Source organism: Schistocerca gregaria, chromosome 1 (assembly GCF_023897955.1).
Source record: "Schistocerca gregaria isolate iqSchGreg1 chromosome 1, iqSchGreg1.2, whole genome shotgun sequence".
NCBI classification, from domain to species: Eukaryota; Metazoa; Arthropoda; class Insecta; order Orthoptera; family Acrididae; genus Schistocerca; species Schistocerca gregaria.
The window spans coordinates 840573478-840595039 of record NC_064920.1 but is presented as its reverse complement, the minus strand read 5'-3'; the positions used below and the strand labels follow the sequence as shown (position 1 = coordinate 840595039).

The window sequence follows — 21562 nt, the reverse complement described above, 5'->3', positions numbered from 1 at the left end:
TTCATATAGGTATCGTAGTAATATGGACTCTTACGTGCCACGACCGCTTCTGTGGCCAAATGGTGAGCGTGTCTGACTGCTCCGTGGAGAATCTGGGTTCGATTCTCAGTACTGCTAGAGATTTTTCCTTGGCGGGAGGCTGGAAAGTGGTGCACACAGCCTCGTGATGCCAATTGGGAGATACTTGAGTGAGAAGAAAGCCGACAACAATGGAGAGAGCGGTGTGGTGATCAAATGCCCCTCCATAGCGCACCAAAATATGCAATTTGTAGAGGATAACACGGCGGTCGGTCAGTGCCGATTTACTCATGTAGGCCAGAGCATCGAACTTTACTTTGCTTCAAAGTCATATTGCCACGGTATTTTACGGACTATAAGATGCACCTTAATTTTTAAGCAGTGTCTTTAAAAAAATAACATTTTTATTATTAAACTGCAAGCCATAATAAGAAAATTCTTACTTTGCAACACCGAACTGACCTTTAAAATCCCTGAAAATCGTTATCTGAACTTTCTTTTTCTTCTTCCTCTTCATAGTCATCGGAAGCGTCGCCTATGCCGCACTTCTTGAAAGGTTTAACAATAATGTCTTCTCTCACTATAGACCATGACTTTTCCACAGCATCGAATGTGTGGCCATTTTTAAGACTGGTGGGAATTTCAAATCAGACGCTGACATTTCTATACTAGGGTAATCCCAAAAGGAAGGTCTCCTATTTTTTTATAAGTACATAGACCTGTTTATTTCTACAATGGTTTACATCAGTTTACGGCTTGAATATTTAGCTATTTTTCGACATAATAACCATTTCTGCAGACGCATTTTTGTAGACGTTGTGGCAGTTTTTGTACGCCCATGTCATAGCAGCTCTCCGCCATGCTGTTCAGAAAGTTATGAACCTCTTCTTTCACCTCGTCGTCGGAGCTGAATCGCTTTCCGGCCAAATGTTCTTTTAACTTAGGGAACAGGTGATAGTCACTGGACGCCAAGTCAGGACTATGGGGTGGGTGGGTGATTATGTTCCACTGAAACTGTTGCAGGAGGGCAACGGTTTTCCGAACGATGTGTGGGCCAGTGTTGTCATGGAGAATGTGTACGACCTGGCTCAACATTCCTCTTCTCCGGTTCTGAATTGCTTTTTTGAGTTTTTTTCAGAGTCTCACAGTACCTGTCAGCGTTAATTGTGGTCCCAATGGGCGTAAAGTCGACCAACAATACCTCTTTACGATCCCAAAAAACGGTTGTCATGACTTTACCGGCAGACTGTGTTTGTTTGAATTTCCGCGGCTTTGGCGAAAAGGACGCTGTCACTGGCATGGTTGTTGCTTGGTCTCAGGTGTAAAGTGGTATGCCCAGGTTTCGTCACCCGTGACAATTGAGTCCAGAAAGCTCTCCTGTTCGGCTGCAAGGCGGTGAAGAAATGCACGGGAAGCATCAACTCGTTGCCGCACGTGGTCTTCAGTCAGCATGAGTGGCACCCATAGTGAGCACACCTTGCGGTAGTTCAATGTTTCAGTTAAAATTCTGTGAGCAGTCCTTTGGGTAACAACAGGAACCAACGTGCATAGATCATCCAGGCTGATCCGCCGATCTTCACGCATGCTTTGCACAACCTTCAACGCTGTCTCCTCAGAAATTGACGGTCTCCTGCTCCTGTGTTCGGTTCGACCAGCTGCAAACTCTCTACGAACATTTTTGACATCCATGCACGACTCACCATACACTTCAGCCAATTGGCGATGGATTTCAATCGGTGCAGTGCCCTTTGCGTTCAAAAACCGAATAACTGCGCACAATTTGCATTTGGTGGTAACATCCAACGGGAGCTCCATTCTCAGCTTCAAGCCAAGACTGAGCGCCTCAGCACGGTGTGCGCATTTTTACACATAGCGCGTGAAACAGTCTTCATAACAGTGTGACCAACTGCCACACAAACAGAGTTCGGCACTTATAAAAAAAAATCTGAGACCTTATTTTTGGGATTACTCTTGTATTAATTTTGAGTCTTGAATGTTGGAGGCATTTTTTGAAGAAAAAAATACGTCTAATAGTGCATAAAATTCTGTAAATTAGCGTGAGGAATGCTCCTTCTGTAATCGCGTCGACCATCTAGTTAACAGACTGCCATGATGAGGTTGTGGAGGTTCTGCGTGCTGCTGTCGGCTGTAGTGGCAGCGGTGCCGCTCGTGGACGCCGGTATCCTGTATCCCAGGGAGTCCGAGTCCAGGGAGGTGAGGTCTCTGGACGGCCTCTGGAACTTCAGGCTGGACCCGGGCGACGAGGGCCACGCTCAACAGTGGTACGCCGATGACCTCGCCAGGGTAAGTAGCCTTCCAGACTGCTACCTAAGTGCGCTCTCTGTCGTTCTTTATTTCTGTCGTCTGCATCCCACAGTGTACGTCTTCCTAACCCTCTAATTTTCTTCCCTTTGCTATATTTGCTGCGTGTTCTTTTAACAGCGATTGCGTAAATCTGCCACAGGTTATGTATGTCATTTTAAACAGTTATTCCTTACAGACTGGATTATGCTCATATAGCGCATTCACAAACCTGTTCATTGTGATGGAGACATCAGCACGGCTTCATTGTTTCACTGAAAGTTATGAACACGGCTGTTATTGGACTGAGGTTATGCAATCATGTTTAATTTTGGGTACGTAATGTTTACTACAATCCGAGAGCGAAATACACCGGAATAGAGAAAAAGACTGACGAGCCTGTCAAACCCAGTCTTTCCTTCATTCAGAAGGAAAACCATTGTAGACATTAGAAAGGTTGCGACAGTTGTGTTTTCTCAACTCAGTTCATTCAAAGGGCTCTGAAAATTCGTTATTATTTGGAGTGGTGATGAACATGAATTCCTAAGAGATATAATTTCTTCATGTCAGCTGTTCTCGCTAATTTCTAATAGGTTATCCTCCAGTTAGCTATAAACATCAACAGCTTCAAAATTCCAAAGTTTAACTGGTTTCTTTACACTACGCGTCAATGAATGATACTAGAGTCCTAACATTCTTACATATCCTTATAGCTGAATGTAAAGATCTTGGGTTGGGTTGATTTGAGGGAGAAGACCAAACTGCGAGGTCATCGGTCTCATTGGATTCGGGTAGGATGGGGAAGGAAGTCGGCCGTGCCCTTTCAAAGGAACCATCCCGTCATTTGCCTGAAGCGATTTAGGGAAATCACGGGAAACCTAAATCAGGATGGCCGGACGCGGGATTGAACCGTCGTCCTCCAGAATGCGGGTCCAGTGTGTTAACCACTGCGCCACTTCACTCGGTTGCAAACATCTTGAAGTCGACTTATGTATACAGGATGTCCCAGAAACGTTGGGGCAAATACACTCCTGGAAATGGAAAAATAGAACACATTGACACCGGTGTGTCAGACCCACCATACTTGCTCCGGACACTGCGAGAGGGCTGTACAAGCAATGATCACACGCACGGCACAGCGGATACACCAGGAACCGCGGTGTTGGCCGTCGAATGGCGCTAGCTGCGCAGCATTTGTGCACCGCCGCCGTCAGTGTCAGCCAGTTTGCCGTGGCATACGGAGCTCCATCGCAGTCTTTAACACTGGTAGCATGCCGCGACAGCGTGGACGTGAACCGTATGTGCAGTTGACGGACTTTGAGCGAGGGCGTATAGTGGGCATGCGGGAGGCCGGGTGGACGTACCGCCGAATTGCTCAACACGTGGGGCGTGAGGTCTCCACAGTACATCGATGTTGTAGCCAGTGGTCGGCGGAAGGTGCACGTGCCAGTCGACCTGGGACCGGACCGCAGCGACGCACGGATGCACGCCAAGACCGTAGGATCCTACGCACTGCCGTAGGGGACCGCACCGCCACTTCCCAGAAAATTAGGGACACTGTTGCTCCTGGGGTGTCGGCGAGGACCATTCGCAACCGTCTCCATGAAGCTGGGCTACGGTCCCGCACACCGTTAGGCCGTCTTCCGCTCACGCCCCAACATCGTGCAGCCCGCCTCCAGTGGTGTCGCAACAGGCGTGAATGGAGGGACGAATGGAGACGTGTCGTCTTCAGCGATGAGAGTCGCTTCTGCCTTGGTGCCAATGATGGTCGTATGCGTGTTTGGCGCCGTGCAGGTGAGCGCCACAATCAGGACTGCATACGACCGAGGCACACAGGGCCAACACCCGGCATCATGGTGTGGGGAGAGATCTCCTACACTGGCCGTACACCTCTGGTGATCGTCGAGGGGACACTGAATAGTGCACGGTACATCCAAGCCGTCATCGAACCTATCGTTCTACCGTTCCTAGACCGGCAAGGGAACTTGCTGTTCCAACAGGACAATGCACGTCCGCATGTATCCCATGCTACCCAACGTGCTCTAGAAGGTGTAAGTCAACTACCCTAGCCAGCAAGATCTCCGGATCTGTCCCCCATTGAGCATGTTTGGGACTGGATGAAGCGTCGTCTCACGCGGTCTACACGTCCAGCACGAACGCTGGTCCAACTGAGGCGCCAGGTGGAAATGGCATGGCAAGCCGTTCCACAGGACTACATCCAGCAACTCTACGATCGTCTCCATGGGAGAATAGCAGCCTGCATTGCTGCGAAAGGTGGATATACACTGTACTAGTGCCGACATTGTGCATGCTCTATTGCCTGTGTCTATGTGCCTGTGGTTCTGTCAGTGTGATCATGTGATGCATCTGACCCCAGGAATGTGTCGATAAAGTTTTCCGTTCCTGGGACAATGAATTCACGGTGTTCTTATTTCAATTTCCAGGAGTGTATGAAGCGGCTGTAGAGCGTGTGTTGAAGAACAAGTCGAGGATAGGAACCCATGTCCGGAAACGTCATCTAACGACGCTACAGAGTGTTGAAGTTATATGTGCCGACGCCTGCCACTAGGGCGGCCCTTCGGCAGCAAACGCGAACTTGTCCGCTGATGGACCGTAGGTGCAACGTCTAAAAAAAGAAAATGGTTCAAATGGCTCTTAGCATTATGGTACTTAACTTCTGAGGTCATCAGTCCCCTAGAACTTAGAACTACTTAAACCTAACTAACCTAAGGACATCACACAGATCCATGCCCGAGGCAGGATTCGAACCTGCGACCGTAGCGGTCACGCGGCTCCAGACTGTAGCGCCTAGAACCGCTCGGCCACTCCGGCCGGCGGAATGTCTCACAATGTTGTTTGTGTCATTGAATGATCGCGACGGATTGCCACGTTCGCTAGTGGAGAAGATGGAGGTAGCTGCTGCTTACGTAGGCTTCGTCTCCTGTGTATGTGATCCTCTGTTATATTGGTGGATGAAGGTTACGGACATGGATTTGCTTTGCATTTTATTTTTCTCCTGTAAACCTAAAAACACTGGAGATTTCAGAGAGTTCCAGGAGGCAAAATAAACAGCAAATGGAAATTCGTACCCAAAACCGTCTTCCACCGAGGCAACAGAAACGCCGCAGTCATAGGAGACAACGTCTTTCTAAGCAGCATCAACCCTCCACCACTGGCGATCGTGGCAATCAGTCAAGTTCCGAAAAGTTCCGCCTACGGCTTGTCAACGTACACAGTCACGTATACTGCCGAAGTGGTGGCCCAGTTGCACGCGCCGCGCCAGTAATTTCAACGCTCTGTACCGCAGTTGGATGACATTTCCAGATACAGGTTCCCATCCTCTATGTGTTCCTCGAGACACCCTCTACCACCCTCGAAGTTTGCCGCAGCATTTCTGGGACACCCTTTATGGACACTACCGGCCAATAGAATTGCAACACCTTGAAGGCGGCTTGTGATAATCATAAAACTTGGCATGAGGCGTGCTGCTGTACTTTGCTGTGCAAATGACTAGCGTTTCAGTGCAACAGCACAAAGTGGATAGGGTTAATGGCATCTACATTCTGTGTGTAAGGGAAGATTACGAAACGGATTTCTTGTTCAGGAATCTCATTTTTATGTTGTTTTTAAAATACAGTGTCAAGCCTCATGTAAGAAGGATAATGTCTACCAGCATGTTTCGGAGTTCGTGGGATACCAAGATTTCAGTTCATAATTCCACAATGCTGCTGTTCGTGTTGGTCAGGATTCCATGACTGTCATGTGACTATAGAATCGATGGTTTCAACAAGACCATGCTGTATCCCGTACAGGATCATAACGGTAGATCTCAATGATCCCACTAAACCAGCGCCCGAGAGGACAGACACATAATTTGCCTGGCGGTGAGAGATCGTACAGATATGTCATACGCCTTGAGTTAGGAAATTGGCTTACGTGCTGGAAGACGAGTATCCACACGGGCAGTGGGACGTGTCAGCACAGCAATCACTGCTGCGGGTTCCCTTGATGTGGCTGCACAGGGAAGCTCGCCGACAGTGTTGAGCCCAACGACAACACAGGAGACAGGAGTGGTATCACGTCGTCGTTTCAGACGAATCTCAGCCCTGCGAACAGCGTTGCGTGGACATATTCGTACGTTGTCAATAAGTGATCGTAAGAGATGCTGTTGGGTACATTTCTGACGTGCTAAGCCTAGTAGCTGCGTCCATCTTTGATGTCCCCTTAGCGCTTTCTTCTGCAGCAAACTCAATGCAGCTCAATCATCTTTGCAAGAAAATTTCAATGACGTTTGTGAAAAATATCTATCTGGTTTGAAAATAGTGGTCCGGAGTGGTCGAGCGGTTCTAGGCGCTACAGTCTGGAACCGCACGACCACTACGGTCGCAGGTTCGAATCCTGCCTCGGGCATGGATGTGTGTGATGTCCTTAGGTTAGTTAGGTTTAAGTAGTTCTGAGTTCTATGGGACTGATTGTTCAAATGGTTCAAATGGCTCTGATCACCATGGGACTTAACATCGATGGTCATCAGTCACCTAGAACTTAGAACTACTTAAACCTAACTAACCTAAGGACATCACACACATCCATGCCCGAGGCAGGATTCAAACATGCGACCGTTGCAGCAGCTCGGTTCCAGACTGAAGTGACTAGAACCGCTCGGTCACACAGGAAGGCAAAACAACAACAATAGTGCGGCTGCTCTTCACGAGAATCAACGCATTGTAGGATACGGAGCGGTCCTCTTTCCGCACCGAGGTTGAAGAACATAATTTGGAAGTTCGATTTAGCTGGCGATTTGGTAATTGCTGCTGGCAGAGGCCGACGGGCAGTTGCGCCACATATTGTGGCTGGTTCTGAAGTAAGCTCTCTACTGCCAATTCCGAAATCTCACTAACAAGACCCATTAGGGGGTTTGGTAGTTTACCAAAATGACCCGAGAAACTACTGCTTTCCCGATCTTGAGAATCTCTATCACTGACCCGCTGATCATTCAGTGAAGATTCCTGCTGAGAATCTGGACCGCCACCCTTTAAGCTCGAGGACACCACCCTGAATTGCAACTCACTGACTCTATCAGATAACTGCTGCCGAAGCTGTCTATCGGAGTCTTTAAGATCTATGAATCCAAGATCGGTTAGACGGTTCCCCAGGTGAGCTAAATATGCTTGCAGCCGACACACTTGTTTTGAGGTGGCATCACTCGCCTCAAGCAACGAAATATTGCGGCACAATTCCTCTAAATCATCTGAAATATTGGAGAGAAAGTCACCTAACACGCCAAAGGTGTCTGCCGAGAGTGAAGAGGGGACAACCAACCGCTGCACGGAGCCGGGTTGCTAACTCGGGTACGCTTCCATTTACGGGAAGCCCACGAATTAGTTGTTCGTAGAGAAGATGTTCGCGTTTAAAGTGGGAAATCCCGGGACAAGCTCTGGAGTTCATGACGCAGGCGAACCTCCTGAAAATAAAGAAAAATCAGTGCACTGGTAAGAGTACTGTATTCTAACAACTACTTTAGTTGATATAAGTAAGCTGAAAACGACAAACGCGGCAGGAGTAAAATATGAAAATCCACACCCCCTTTAAGCTAGCAGATCGTTCTGCTACCCCGGCGCCAGACACTCCCATCACGTGCCGTTCACAACTCACTGCCTTAGGGCCGAGCCTCCACACCTCAAAACCAAAGATAAGTCACAAGGGAGGTGACTATCGATACTGGTGCCAGAGGTAGTTAGGCCAGCAAACCGAGCCGCCACGGTTCAGTGGGAATCTTGCTTTTCTTCAGCAACCTGCGCTAAAGTACGGTTAGGCGGCGAAGATTATTTCGTGTACCCTGTAAGGAACACTATAAGCCACGTTCTAATCGTATGCCGCATGACCTTATTTGAGTGTTTAAAGGCAACTAAGCATATAATTTAGAAGAATGTCAGAATAGCATGAGAGTCAGATAAAGACTCAGATAAAGACTCGCTGTTGAATGTCCGGAACTGTAAATAATTACAGACAAGGAAAGAAACCCGTGAAATTTATGAGTTTCGTACATTAAGTTCAGTTCGAACGAATTTTTATGCTTGTTTGATGAGGCGTAATAGAAGCTAAGTTGGTGTGACTCTGTAACCAGTTATGTAATTCTGCAGTTTTGAGGTCCTGGATTTGGTATTCTCTGTATGAGACTTGTATTTAAGTTTATGGGTAGCTGTATTCTTAAACGCCAGATGCAAGCCCTCGTGCAAATACATTGCCTGACGAAAGAAAAGTATGACTGTAAACTACATACCATCGGAAGTTGTGTAAATGATCAGAGTTCCAGTTTTATATGACAACTAAATGGACACAAAAGTGCGATAGTGTTGTTTGTGTTTGCTATTGTTACCACATCTGATAGAGTACACACTGAGGCGACAGAAATGATGGGATAGCGATATGCACATATACAAATGGCGGTAGTACCGCATACAAACGGTATAAATTGGCGGTACGTTGGCGGAGCTGTAATTTGTACTCAGGCGATTCACGTGAAATGGTTGCCGACATGATTATGGCCACGCTACGGGAATTAACAGACTCTGGACGAGGAATGGTAAGTAGAGCTAGACTCATGGTTCATTCCGCTTCGGAAATGGTTAAGAAAATCAATATTCCAAGGTCGACAGCGCCAAGAGTGAGCCGAGAATACCAAACTAAAGCGAACTATGTTTATATACAAAATAGGAAGATATTAATTATTACGTGTCCGAAAAAATGGTCATTTAGATGCTGCTACCTGTGCTTAAGGCTGTTGACAGCGGATGTTCCGTTTGGTGGTCCGGTGCGCCCATATATCTATGTAGTATTAAACTGCCAGAGAAGCAGCTGGAAGAGGCACTTCGCACTGAGATACCAATCTGTTCACGTCAGTGAATGCCTCGGATGACGTCAGAGATGAACAGACCTGAATGCGTTTTCAGTAAAAGTAGTGAGTGAACTCACGAGGACCGTATACCGTCTGGGATCGCTTAGATTTCACGGAAGTAACTGTCTGTGTGTCGCCCACAATGTTGGTAAAACCGCGTGGCAAGTGGCGAAATTAATTTGCCACTTTTAAGGCGAGCAATTAACTTTTGGTGAGCAGAAGTCACAGCGATAGATCATTTTACTTGGAACTTCCATTAGAGGTCGCTTCTGAACTGTTAATAGTGCTGTTTCCGATAGGGACATTAGTTAGAATGAAGACTTATATTTTTTATGTGTGAACTTTTACTGTATATTTCAGTCAATTAAATTCAAACTTTAATTCATAGTCATAGTGCCTGACCCCACCGTGTAAATAGGAAGTAGGACCAATTTCTTTCTGCGTAATGTAGATCTGCAGGCTGGAAATTACGGTCAGTATGTTCTCCGACGCTTTCTAGCTGATCGCAAAAATAGTTTTCAGGCTCTTTTAAACGGCGGAAGTAGGTGTAAGGCATGCACAGACAAATGAAGTGCGCCGGCCGCCGTGGTCTCGCGGTTCTAGGCGCGCAGTCCGGAACCGTGAGCCTACTACGGTCGCAGGTTCGAATCCTGCCTCGGGCATGGATGTGTGTGATGTCCTTAGGTTAGTTAGGTTTAAGTAGTTCTAAGTTCTAGGGGACTGATGACCACAGCAGTTGAGTCCCATAGTGCTCAGAGCCATTTGAACCATTTGAACAAATGAAGTGTCTTAGTATAACGACACAACGATACAACAACCGTTTGGATTATTTAGCCGCCGCCCTAGGGAGCCAGCACGAAATTATCCTCAAAGCATGCAACTCTATAGAAATCGTACTATGAGGCTACCCAGTATCAACCAATAAATGATTAATAATTCAATAACCCCACTGAAAAATGCGATCCGATGTGAGGCAAACATGAAATATAAATAGTCAAAATTATTCGCGTATGATGGCAAAATTTGACACCTTACAAGGAGACTGAAAGACTAGTAATAAATTGATTTGAAAAGTAGTGAGGAAGACACTTATGAGGAGCCCAAGACCACTAGAACTGGCTGATAGGTCAACTATGATCTACACAGCATGGTAGAAAACTGGTGTGACTGACAAACTCAGCTTCAAATGCCGCTCAATAATGAATTACTGTAAAATGTGCGTACGCTCCATTTCATTTTATGTTTTTAATTTGTTTTTATTTACGGCCACTTCACTTTAAAACAAACGGCTAAGTATTATACTGATTTGTACACTGACGAAATATCTGATGCCAATAACGCCGCGATATGACGTTCTGTCTCCATGCGCTCCCTGGTGTGCCCACAGATTAAAGGCCACTTGTCTATGACACTGTCAAAGGCGCTTTGCAAACCTCTCATTTAAGAGGTGTCTGAATCATAGCCTTAAATCTAGTTGCCATGTCAAATTATATTCAGTTGCCAAGGTTGTCAAATCTGTGAGATGTTGTTGACGCATAGTTGATCTCAGGCAAAATTTCAACGAGAGCCAGAGTGCTGAATGACCTTTCTGCTTCGGCCACAGCCACTAGAAGAGCGTAAAAAATGTGGATAGCTATACGTACGTTTGGAAAAGAAGCTTAAATTTTTAAGCTCGTGCATCTTGCTCCAAAGTTCTAATGGTTGCAAAGTAATGAATTCAAAGTTAGAAGCATAAATTGTTTTCAGATATTTAATTTCTTCTTCTAAATCCGTTGTGATATCATTATGGTGTCCATTGACAGAAAAACTTACATACTTCAGTGACCTGGTTGCCAGTCATCTTCGAGTATTTTTATAAAACTCAAATGTTTTATCAAAAATCATCACTGTTTCATATTGGGTTTTCAAGTTACACGATAAATTGGCAATAATGATACAAAATACATTTATCATGAATAAATCTTATGAATTCACATGTCACTTTATTCCTGGTTTCATTATGAAATGACTAGCTCGTCTTAGTGTGCTCCTATATTAACTGCATCTGCAAGAGCGGAGGACGGCGTCTCAATTTTCGAGAAGTTATTTTAAATCATACAGGGTGTTACAAAAAGGTACGGTCAAACTTTCAGGAAAGATTCCTCACACACAAATAAAGAAAAGATGTTATGTGGACATGTATCCGGAAACGCTTCATTTTCATGTTAGAGCTCATTTTAGTTTCGTCCACCTACGCTCAATGGAGCACGTTATCATGATTTCATACGGGATACTCTACCTGTGCTGCTAGAACATGTGCCTTTACAAGTACGACACAACATGTGGTTCATGCAAGATGGAGCTCCTACACATTTCAGTCCAAGTGTTCGTACGCTTCTCAACAACAGATTCGTTGACCGATGGATTGGTAGAGGCGGACCAGTTCCATGGCCTCCACGCTCTCCTGACCTCAACCCTCCTGACTTTCATTTATGGGGGCATTTGAAAGCTCTTGTCTACACAACCCCGGTACCAAATGTAGAGACTCTTCGTGCTCGTATTGTGGACCGCTGTGATACAATACGCCATTCTCCAGGGCTACATCAGAACATCAGGGATTCCATGCGACGGAGGGTGGATGCATGTATCCTTGCTAACGGAGGACATTTTGAACGTTTCCTGTAACAAAGTGTTTGAAGTTACGCTGGTACGTTCTGTTGCTGTGTGTTTCCATTCCATGATTAATGTGATTTGAAGGGAAGTAATAAAATGAGCTCTAACATGTAAAGTAAGCGTTTCCGGACACATGTCCACATAACATATTTTCTTTCTTTGTGTGTGAGGAATGTTTCCTGAAAGTTTGGCGGTACCTTTTTGCAACACCCTGTATAATAAGTCCCAACGTGGCTTACCTCAGCATTAAGGGCTGTATTTCGAGCTTGTAGCAATTTGCTTCTATAGGCAGTTGATACCAATAACTATAGCTAAATTGGTACCATGATTAAACACTTGAATGTCATCACGTAATCGAAAACACACAGTGACAAATTTAATTTAATGAGAATTTCAACAGCAGTGGCAATCTTATCCAACTGAGCTGTAATTGGTATTGCAGAGTCAATCAGAGCACTCCAGCTGTTATCAGGCAAAGAATATAAAGAGCTTCCAACACATTGTCTCAGAATTTCCCATCGTTGTAGACTGCTTCTAAGCAGGTTATAAAGAAGCTGAATTATTCTGAAATAAGTATCTGCTTCGTGACAGCTCTCAGCTGATGTAGGCCTCATAAGGCTTTGACAGGCACAGAGGGAATGTTTTGCAAGAGGATTTCACTAAAGAAAACGTGTCTTAGTTCCTTTGTAAGACCCTCTAATATTACTTCTGTTATCATAACCTTGTCCGTAGCATTCACTGATAGGACTCGAGTGTTTTGTTTCAAAAGTGTTGATCGACTTAAGTGTGCAATAGCAACTCCCGTTTTCCTATTACAATCTACGATTTCAAAAAACCGTTCATTTACTTCACATTTATCAATTTCGTTCTTGAACGTAAAATGAATGTTGTTTGTTCAATATGATTTGAATCAGGAGTTGCATCAATAATAATTCAGTAATGCTTCGAAATGACCACCATTCGCTTCTACACATGCTTCATTACGGCGAACCCAGTCTTGTGACACTCGTTCACACACATGCGGATTGGCCTTTATGGTACTGGCAGCATCTTCTGCGTCAATTCGTCCACATTATTTACCGGCTCAGCATAAACAAGTTTCTTCATATGGCCCCAAAAGTAAAAATCCAGTGGATTTAAATGACGGCTGCGTGCTGGCCATCGACGTGGAGCCGAACGCCCGATCCATCGTCCTGGAAATCGACTATCCAAAAATGTGCGTACTCTGTGACCAATGTGGGGTGGAGCACCATCGTAGAGGAACCACATGTTATGTCGTATGCCTAACGGAATGTCTTTTAACAACGTTGGTAACAATGTGTCCTCTAGAATAGTTACCAGTAAACGTGCATGTAAAACATGGGCCCCAATAATGTTATTATCGAGCATACCCGCCCACACATATACGGAAAATCGTCGCTGAAAATCTGTTGCCACTACGTGGCGAGGATTGCGTACACTACACGTGTGCATGTTATGGAAATTAGTTATTCCGTCGCGAGTGAAACACGCTTCATCTGTGACGAGTATTTTGTTGACAAAATCATGCTGCGCACTGTGTAACAAAAACCACTCTGAAAATTCACGTCGTGGAGGGAAATCTTGTTCTTGCAATGCTTGACGCGTTGAATGTGGTAAGACTGCAGACGCTCCTCTTGCAAAGTGCGACGAACGACAGCGTGCGATATACCCACGTGGCGGGCGATGCTTCTAGTACTCTGAGGAGGATACTCCTGGATGCGGTCCAGAATTCTTTCCTCAGCTTCCAACGTACGATCGGCGCGTTGTGGGCCTCTGCCTTCTGCGCGGGGCAGTAAAGAGCCAGTATCTCTCAGTCTAAGGAAATTAAATTCGTACTCGTCCGTTGTATTCTGTCATGATGTAACAAAAACGGACAGCATATCGGAACAGAAGATACGTGTCGCATACGGACGAAAATTTACAAAGGTGCAGATAACTACTGTACTTTATTAAAATGTAAATGCATAGTAATCGCATACAAGTAGAGAATTACAATGTCACAAACCTTTGCTGCACAGCAGCAAATGTCTTTCATTGTAGATTTTAGATGCTGCCTCGCCATAAATTAAATGCATAGTTCAGCTATAGTAAATCTCCTTTCGATCCTAACAGTTAACAGAGTTGCAATAACATCGGCACAGGTTACTCTCCTACTGTCGTCGCTCGGTGTATGACAATGACGCAGCGACTCAGGCCGCAGTTGCCTATGTGTTTACGATTTACGCTCGCGATGTCAATACGCACAGCGGGCAATAACAGGAACCGATTGCTTACGTATGTGCACGGCCAAGTATCTACATTTCCAAAACCATTATCCTGAGACGAACTGTTTTTTTTCTGGGACAATCGTAGGAAGTACGCAAACATGTTACTAGACTTTTTTGTCAAGCACTGCGAGATGTGCCATCTGTATAATTTTGGCGCCTTATACCGTTTACACTCTATCTACACTCCTGGAAATTGAAATAAGAACACCGTGAATTCATTGTCCCAAGAAGGGGAAACTTTATTGACACATTCCTGGGGTCAGATACATCACATGATCACACTGACAGAACCACAGGCACATAGACACAGGCAACAGAGCATGCACAATGTCGGCACTAGTACAGTGTATATCCACCTTTCGCAGCAATGCAGGCTGCTATTCTCCCATGGAGACGATCGTAGAGATGCTGGATGTAGTCCTGTGGAACGGCTTGCCATGCTATTTCCACCTGGCGCCTCAGTTGGACCAGAGTTCGTGCTGGACGTGCAGACCGCGTGAGACGACGCTTCATCCAGTCCCAAACATGCTCAATGGGGGACAGATCCGGAGATCTTGCTGGCCAGGGTAGTTGACTTACACCTTCTAGAGCACGTTGGGTGGCACGGGTACATGCGAACGTGCATTGTCCTGTTGGAACAGCAAGTTCCCTTGCCGGTCTAGGAATGGTAGAACGATGGGTTCGATGACGGTTTGGATGTACCGTGCACTATTCAGTGTCCCCTCGACGATCACCAGAGGTGTACAGCCAGTGTAGGAGATCGCTCCCCACACCATGATGCCGGGTGTTGGCCCTGTGTGCCTCGGTCGTATGCAGTCCTGATTGTGGCGCTCACCTGCACGGCGCCAAACACGCATACGACCATCATTGGCACCAAGGCAGAAGCGACTCTCATCGCTGAAGACGACACGTCTCCATTCGTCCCTCCATTCACGCCTGTCGCGACACCACTGGAGGCGGGCTGCATGATGTTGGGGCGTGAGCGGAAGACGGCCTAACGGTGTGCGGGACCGTAGCCCAGCTTCATGGAGACGGTTGCGAATGGTCCTCGCCGATACCCCAGGAGCAACAGTGTCCCTAATTTGCTGGGAAGTGGCGGTGCGGTCCCCTACGGCACTGAGAGGATCCTACGGTCTTGGCGTGCATCCGTGCGTCGCTGCGGTCCGGTCCCAGGTCGACGGGCACGTGCACCTTCCGCCGACCACTGGTGTGTCCGCTGTGCCGTGCGTGTAATCATTGCTTGTACAGCCCTCTCGCAGTGTCCGGAGCAAGTATGGTGGGTCTGACACACCGGTGTCAATGTGTTCTTTTTTCCATTTCCAGGAGTGTATATAAATTTTCAGACATGTAAAATTATTTATCTTACAAAACGAAATAAAGATGGTAAAAGATGGTATCTTATGACAATAATATGAATGAGTCGCTGTTGTAATCGCTCAAGTCATAAAAATACAGTTTGCAAGGATCTGAAATTGAAGGATCACATAGGCTCAGTCGTAGGTAAAGCAGGTGGCAGACAGCGGTTAAGTGGTAGAATACTAGGGAAGTGCCATCAGTTTACAAGGGCAACGGCAGGCAAGACACTCGTGCGACCTATGCTAGAATATTGCTCAATTGTGAGGGATCCGTATCAAGTAGGACTGACAGCAGGTTAAATGGATACAAATAAGGGCAGCACGGTTGGTCATAGGTTTGTATGTTACGAAAATGCTCAAATAACGGAACTGGCAGACGCTTGAAGACAGACGCTAACTATTCCGTGAAAATCTACATAGATAGTTTCTAGAACCAACTTTAAGTGATGAATCTAGGAATATACCACTACCACTACGTATCACTCCCATAGGGATCGCGTACACAATGTTAAACTAGATACAACACACACAAAGGCATTTAAGGGATCATTCTTACCGCGCTCCTCTCGTGAATTGAACGAAGAAAAAGCCCTAATAACCGGTGTAATGGGACGTTCTCTCTGCCATGCACTTCACAGTGGTCTGCAGAGTAGATGTAGATGTGGATTTGGGATGAACGTAGACTAGATAGGCATAATTAACTTTACTTACGTGAATACTTCTCGTGCTACCACTTACTGATGCATGTCTTTCAACTTTGTAAAGTTTACCCATAAATGTGTACATAATATTGGTCCGCGCACTGTATTCCAAAAGCCGCGCACGAAAATGTAATCATTCAGGGGGTCATATACTCGGGTTCTACTGATCACAGAGATACGGGTTCAAGTATGTTGCATAGCCCTTGGCCTAGCGATCTTTCGTATACAAATTGGAAGAACGGTCATGCTATAGCTATCCTACAGTACAGGGTCAAAATTTAAACATTACACACATCCAACAGCCCAGGATAATGAGAAAACCAATTGGTTCTTTTGCATTGCGTGTGGTGCAGGATGGACCTTAAGCGGCGTGTAAAAGCACCGACTGTTCGTGGACAGTTCCTGTGAAAACCCCAAGAACGCATGATTTTGGGGCACACAGAGTACCAATTGTGAGGATAGCCACTTCTGTAATTTTTATTCATGGCAAATCGTCGAAATTTTTTCCATGTGTTATTAAGATGATTTTCTCGGGCAACTAGGAATTTTTTTCGAAATAATTATTTCTTACCGAGATCCAGAGGTTCAAAGTCACCGTACTTACGCACGTAACATACGGTTTCAGGGGTAAATGTGGTTTTAACTGACGTAGTGAACAGATGGCAAGGGTTCTAGGGTCACGCAAGGGTTCTTAGGTCACCAGATTATGTTTTTAGTCAGCATTTTTCACCAAGATAACTTTGTAATGCTCTGCCTCTGTATAATGGGCACTTTACACCTCATATGCAAATGTTCCCAAAGTGGCATGGGGGCAGGGGGGGTGCAGCTGCCCCCCCTTCCCCCAGAAGATATTCGCAGTTTTTCACTAGTTTATTGTTTTATTTAATAAGAAATGTTGTATGTTTTCTCGGATTGTACAAGTGCATTCTTGTATTTAAAATGTTTATTAAAACCAGTTTTTCACTGGTTTACTGTTTTATATAATAAGAAGTGCAGTATGTTGTCTCGAGTCCTTGTTTCCTGAGACTAGTAGACCTGCCCCCCCCCCCCCCTCCCCCAAAGCAGTGATAAACAACGGACAAAAAAGGGTTTTAACATGACTGAAAAGAACTTAAAATGACTGCCAAAAATTATGTAAAATTGGAAGGATTGCAAATTCTGTAAAATATTTCTTATAACAATTTTACTGTTTAATGACACAAATCATAAACCGTGTGTTTTGAATGAACTGTGACCAATAAGCAAAGTATCCAGAAAAAATGTAAAGGAAACGATTTTGTGTTAACCTTATATTATGCCTATTTATTTGTTATCTATATGCGTCAAGATAAATAACTTTAATTAATTGTTTGAATTTTTTAAGTAAAATGTCAAACTTTACTGACTATTGTATACGTATTATGTGAGCAACACAATGGGCAAAAGAAGGGAACCGACAGGAAAATGCTCCTTGTAGAGCATAAAAAGGCAAATATGTTTCTCTTTAAACGACTACGACACAAAAGTGGAGAACCAGCTGCTTCAATTCTCATCTGCCTTCCTCACTAAAAATTTTGGCATGCGAACATATTTGTGCTCTTTTGTGCTGAAAAAGAGTAGTAGAGAGACAGTTTCAGTGGAAGAGAGAGGAGACAATGCCTGAGGGAGTGAGAAGACAGAGACGGTGGGAGATAGAAAGTGACAGTGAAAGAGAAAGAGTGATGGATGAAGACAATGACAGTGGGAGCAAAGAGAGGTGATGTTGATGGTCAGTGAGAGATAGTGGCAGTGAAAGAAGAAGAGAGATGGACGAAGATAGATGTCGTGTAAGCAAAATAGAGGGAGACAGAGGAAATGAAAAATAGGTCAGTAGTGACTATAAATAGGCGTGGGGTTTGGACACTTGAAGGCCAGTGAACTTGAACAGTAGATATAAGGAAGGGCGCATTTTGGACCGAAATTTTAAACACGTGGGTATAGGTGGAAAATAAGTTGGACCACCAGAACTTTTGAGTTGCCTACGTATGGTGGAGACTGTGGCAGTGGGAAGGAAAGAAAGGCGAAAGAAGACAGCTCAAGCGAGAGAGGACATACTGTAAATTAACGGAAGAAATAGAAGACAGTGGGAAAGACATATACAGACAGTAACAGTGAGATGCTGAATTTTAAGGCTTAAATACAAAGAGAAACTGTGTAAAAGGATTTAGAATGATCTGTGTTAAAAGATCGTGAATGTGTTCGCATACCAAAACCTTTGATGAGGAATTCAGAATGAAGATTGAGCCAGCTGATTCCGCAATTTTCTGTCACAGTCATTTAGAGAGAAACATATTTGCCTTTTCTGTGCCCTGTCAGGAGCAATTCTCCGCTGGTGTATCTCACCTTGAGTAGTAACACCGACAAGCTCGAAGTCTCTACTGTTGGTGCTGCTAGACAATAAAAAGTAAAAATTTTAAAAAATGCTGGTGCTCGCTTCTGATTAGACCTATCAGTCAAACAAATCAAATAATACGCAACTTGCGACGGTTTATCTGTGCAGTAATTACAATGGTTGCTCTGTGCCCTGCAGATGAAATCTGCGTTTGCTAATAACTATTAATCGTTTTAATTTCATCCATTTTAATAGTGGACTTGTTCATTTGTGAAGGTATACTGGAAAAAACTTATTTATTCGTTCCTCCCAAAGATATACAGTTTTGTTATGTGCCATTCTCGTAGTACCATATTCATTTAATTTGTCTTCGTAACTCAAAACAGCACTCTTCCGTCAATGTTAGCGCCACAGTGACAGAAGGGAATGCTTCGAATGAATGCCAACATCTAACAGCTCTACAGTCGAAGAGGCAATGTTGGCATTGCTGGAGGCTGCGAGGGTTGTCTCTCTCAACAAATCTGTCCTGGGGATAGAGACATCTTCAATGGCCTAACCTTTGGTGCTGTCAGATCTCCTCTAAAAAGCAGCTTTTATGTACCCATGTAACACCATCACAGAATAAGACTGCTGTGCTTTGTTTCCCTACATGCATATACTCTTGAATCTTCATGGCAAAGCAAAACTGTGTGCCGAACCAAAACTCGTACTCGGGACTTCGCCTTTTGCAGGCAAGTGTTCTACACCGAGCTATCCAAGTACGATTTACAACCCGTCCTCACATCTTTCGTCTCCTAACTTCCAAACTTCACAGAAGTTCTGCAGGGAAACTTGTTGGACTAGCACTCCTAGAGGAAAGAATATTGTAGAGACGTGGCTTAGGCACAGCCTGGAGATGTTTCCAGATTTAAATCTTCGCTCTACAGATGGGTGTGCGCAGATATCAAACTTCGTGGCAGAGTAAAACTATGTGTGGGACTGAGACTCGATCTCGGGACTTTAGCCTTACACCAGCAAGTGATCGACCACGGAGTGACCCAAGCAATGGTCCTGAGTTCGAGTCTCGCTCAGGCACACACTTTTAATCTACCAGGTAGCTTGATATCTGCGCACACTCCACTGCACAGTGAAGATTTCATTCTGAAGTAATATTTTTTTATTCAGCAAGAGTGCTGATAACAATGCCATTGTGCACCACATACTCACCACTCCATAGACCGATCAGAGACCTGAAGCTTGACGGCAAGCTTTTTGGAACATGTAGGCTATACCTTGGCATCATATTGCACCTCTCTTCTTCTACTGTTTCCGCCATTTAAGTAATTATAGACACCACACAATATTTTGCATTGTTCGAATCTTTATGGACAATGTTAAATCCAGTCAAGTAACAACAGTCTTTCAAAGTCTTTTATCGGCATGATCTGCAACATTCTTTTCGCTCAATTCTGAGAAAAAGTAGAAAAGTATTCTGTTATAATTGCAAGGAATGTAGTCCTGAGTGCAGTGTGATACCCCCAATAATAACTTCGGCAGTATTAAAGCTGCCATTTTAAATTTCTTGTTCAGTCCTGCGGTGTAGCTGACCAATTTTGAATGTCTGCAGGCAGGAGAGGTGCTAGCGATGCCAGTGCCGGCCAGCTACAACGACGTGACTCAGCTGAAGGAGGTGCGCGACCACGTGGGTCTGGTCTGGTACGACCGGCGGTTCTTCGTGCCGCGCTCCTGGCAGTCGCCCAACACCCGCGTGTGGCTGCGCTTCGGCAGTGCAACCTATGCCGCTGAAGTGGTGCGTAGCTTGCAGACGTTTCATGTAGTAGCTTCACAGACACTGCTTTAGTGGAGCCTATCGAAGAACTGTCATCTCTGTATGTGGGGAGTGGAGTAACTGGATTTCACAAGAGGGAAACAACGTACAAGACGACTCAGTTCCTCGTTCAAAAACAATCCTTCCACAATTTTATTGACTGTCGGAGGCTGACAACTGCCTGGTCGAAACTAGTTATACCGTTGTGAAACGTTCATGTAATTCAGCCAAAAAAAAAAAAAAAAAAAAAGATGCATTTCATGAGGGCATTCAAAACCCAGCAGACAAACTCAACATACCTCCATGGGAGTGTAAACACCAATGGTGTAATTCAGAACGTGATAGAACACTGGAATTCTGCATCAGAGTCTGGAAACATTGGAATGGCCACTAAAGTCCAGAGAACTGGTGAAACTTATAAATGCACAAGAAAACCTCCATAAAACACAGAGGAGTTAAGTCCACGTCCCACTTCAACAGATTGTACGAAATTGATAATGACTTCAAACAGAACGCACGAAATTTCTATAGGCCTTTTAGAGAAAACCTAACTAACTATAATCCCCCCTCCTCCCAGTTATTTGTTTCCGTCCTTCATATGGAACGCTCGATTCATCCACAAATTCTAATTCTGGTATCTCGAATCGTTAAGTCAATTTACAGGAAACATGCAACTGTGAATCTGCTACATAAAAACTAAAGTTGGACAGATTTTCCTCAAACAAAGTTTTATTTCCACTGTCATGGTGAGATACTTTATCAAAATGTTACGCCTCAAAAGCAACAAAGCGCCAGGAAAACGGTAGCTGCTGAATTGCTGAACATCGGAGACAAACTCATTTATTTATTTATTGTTCCGTGGGACCAAATTAAGGAGAAGTCTCCATGGTCATGGAACGAGTCAATACATGGAATTATAACACGATACTAGAAACAGATAAAATGAAATATAAAAAAACATATTCAGGCGATAAGTCTTAAGTTTAAATAAAGAAAATCAACAATGTAACACTGGAATTCCCTTAATTTTTTAGCTCTTCCAGGAGCTCCTCGACAGAATAGGAGGAGTGAGCCATGAGGAAACTCTTTAGTTTAGACTTAAGAGAGTTTGGGCTACTGCTAAGATTTTTAAGTTATTGTGGTAGCTTATTGAAAATGGATGCAGCAGCATACTGCACTCCTTTCTGCACAAAAG

General features: G+C 44.8%; 1 protein-coding gene across 1 annotated transcript in view; it reads left to right on the top strand.

The window, feature by feature from the left end:
• Positions 1–21562, top strand: part of LOC126272404 (beta-glucuronidase-like) — a 126706-nt gene that overhangs the window by 3704 nt on the left and 101440 nt on the right. Inside the window, exons 2-3 of the mRNA XM_049975236.1 lie at positions 2115–2322; positions 20167–20349. Of these exons, the coding sequence (XP_049831193.1) occupies positions 2128–2322; positions 20167–20349 (378 nt within the window). The 5' untranslated portion in view covers positions 2115–2127. The remainder of the gene's footprint in view (positions 1–2114; positions 2323–20166; positions 20350–21562) is intronic.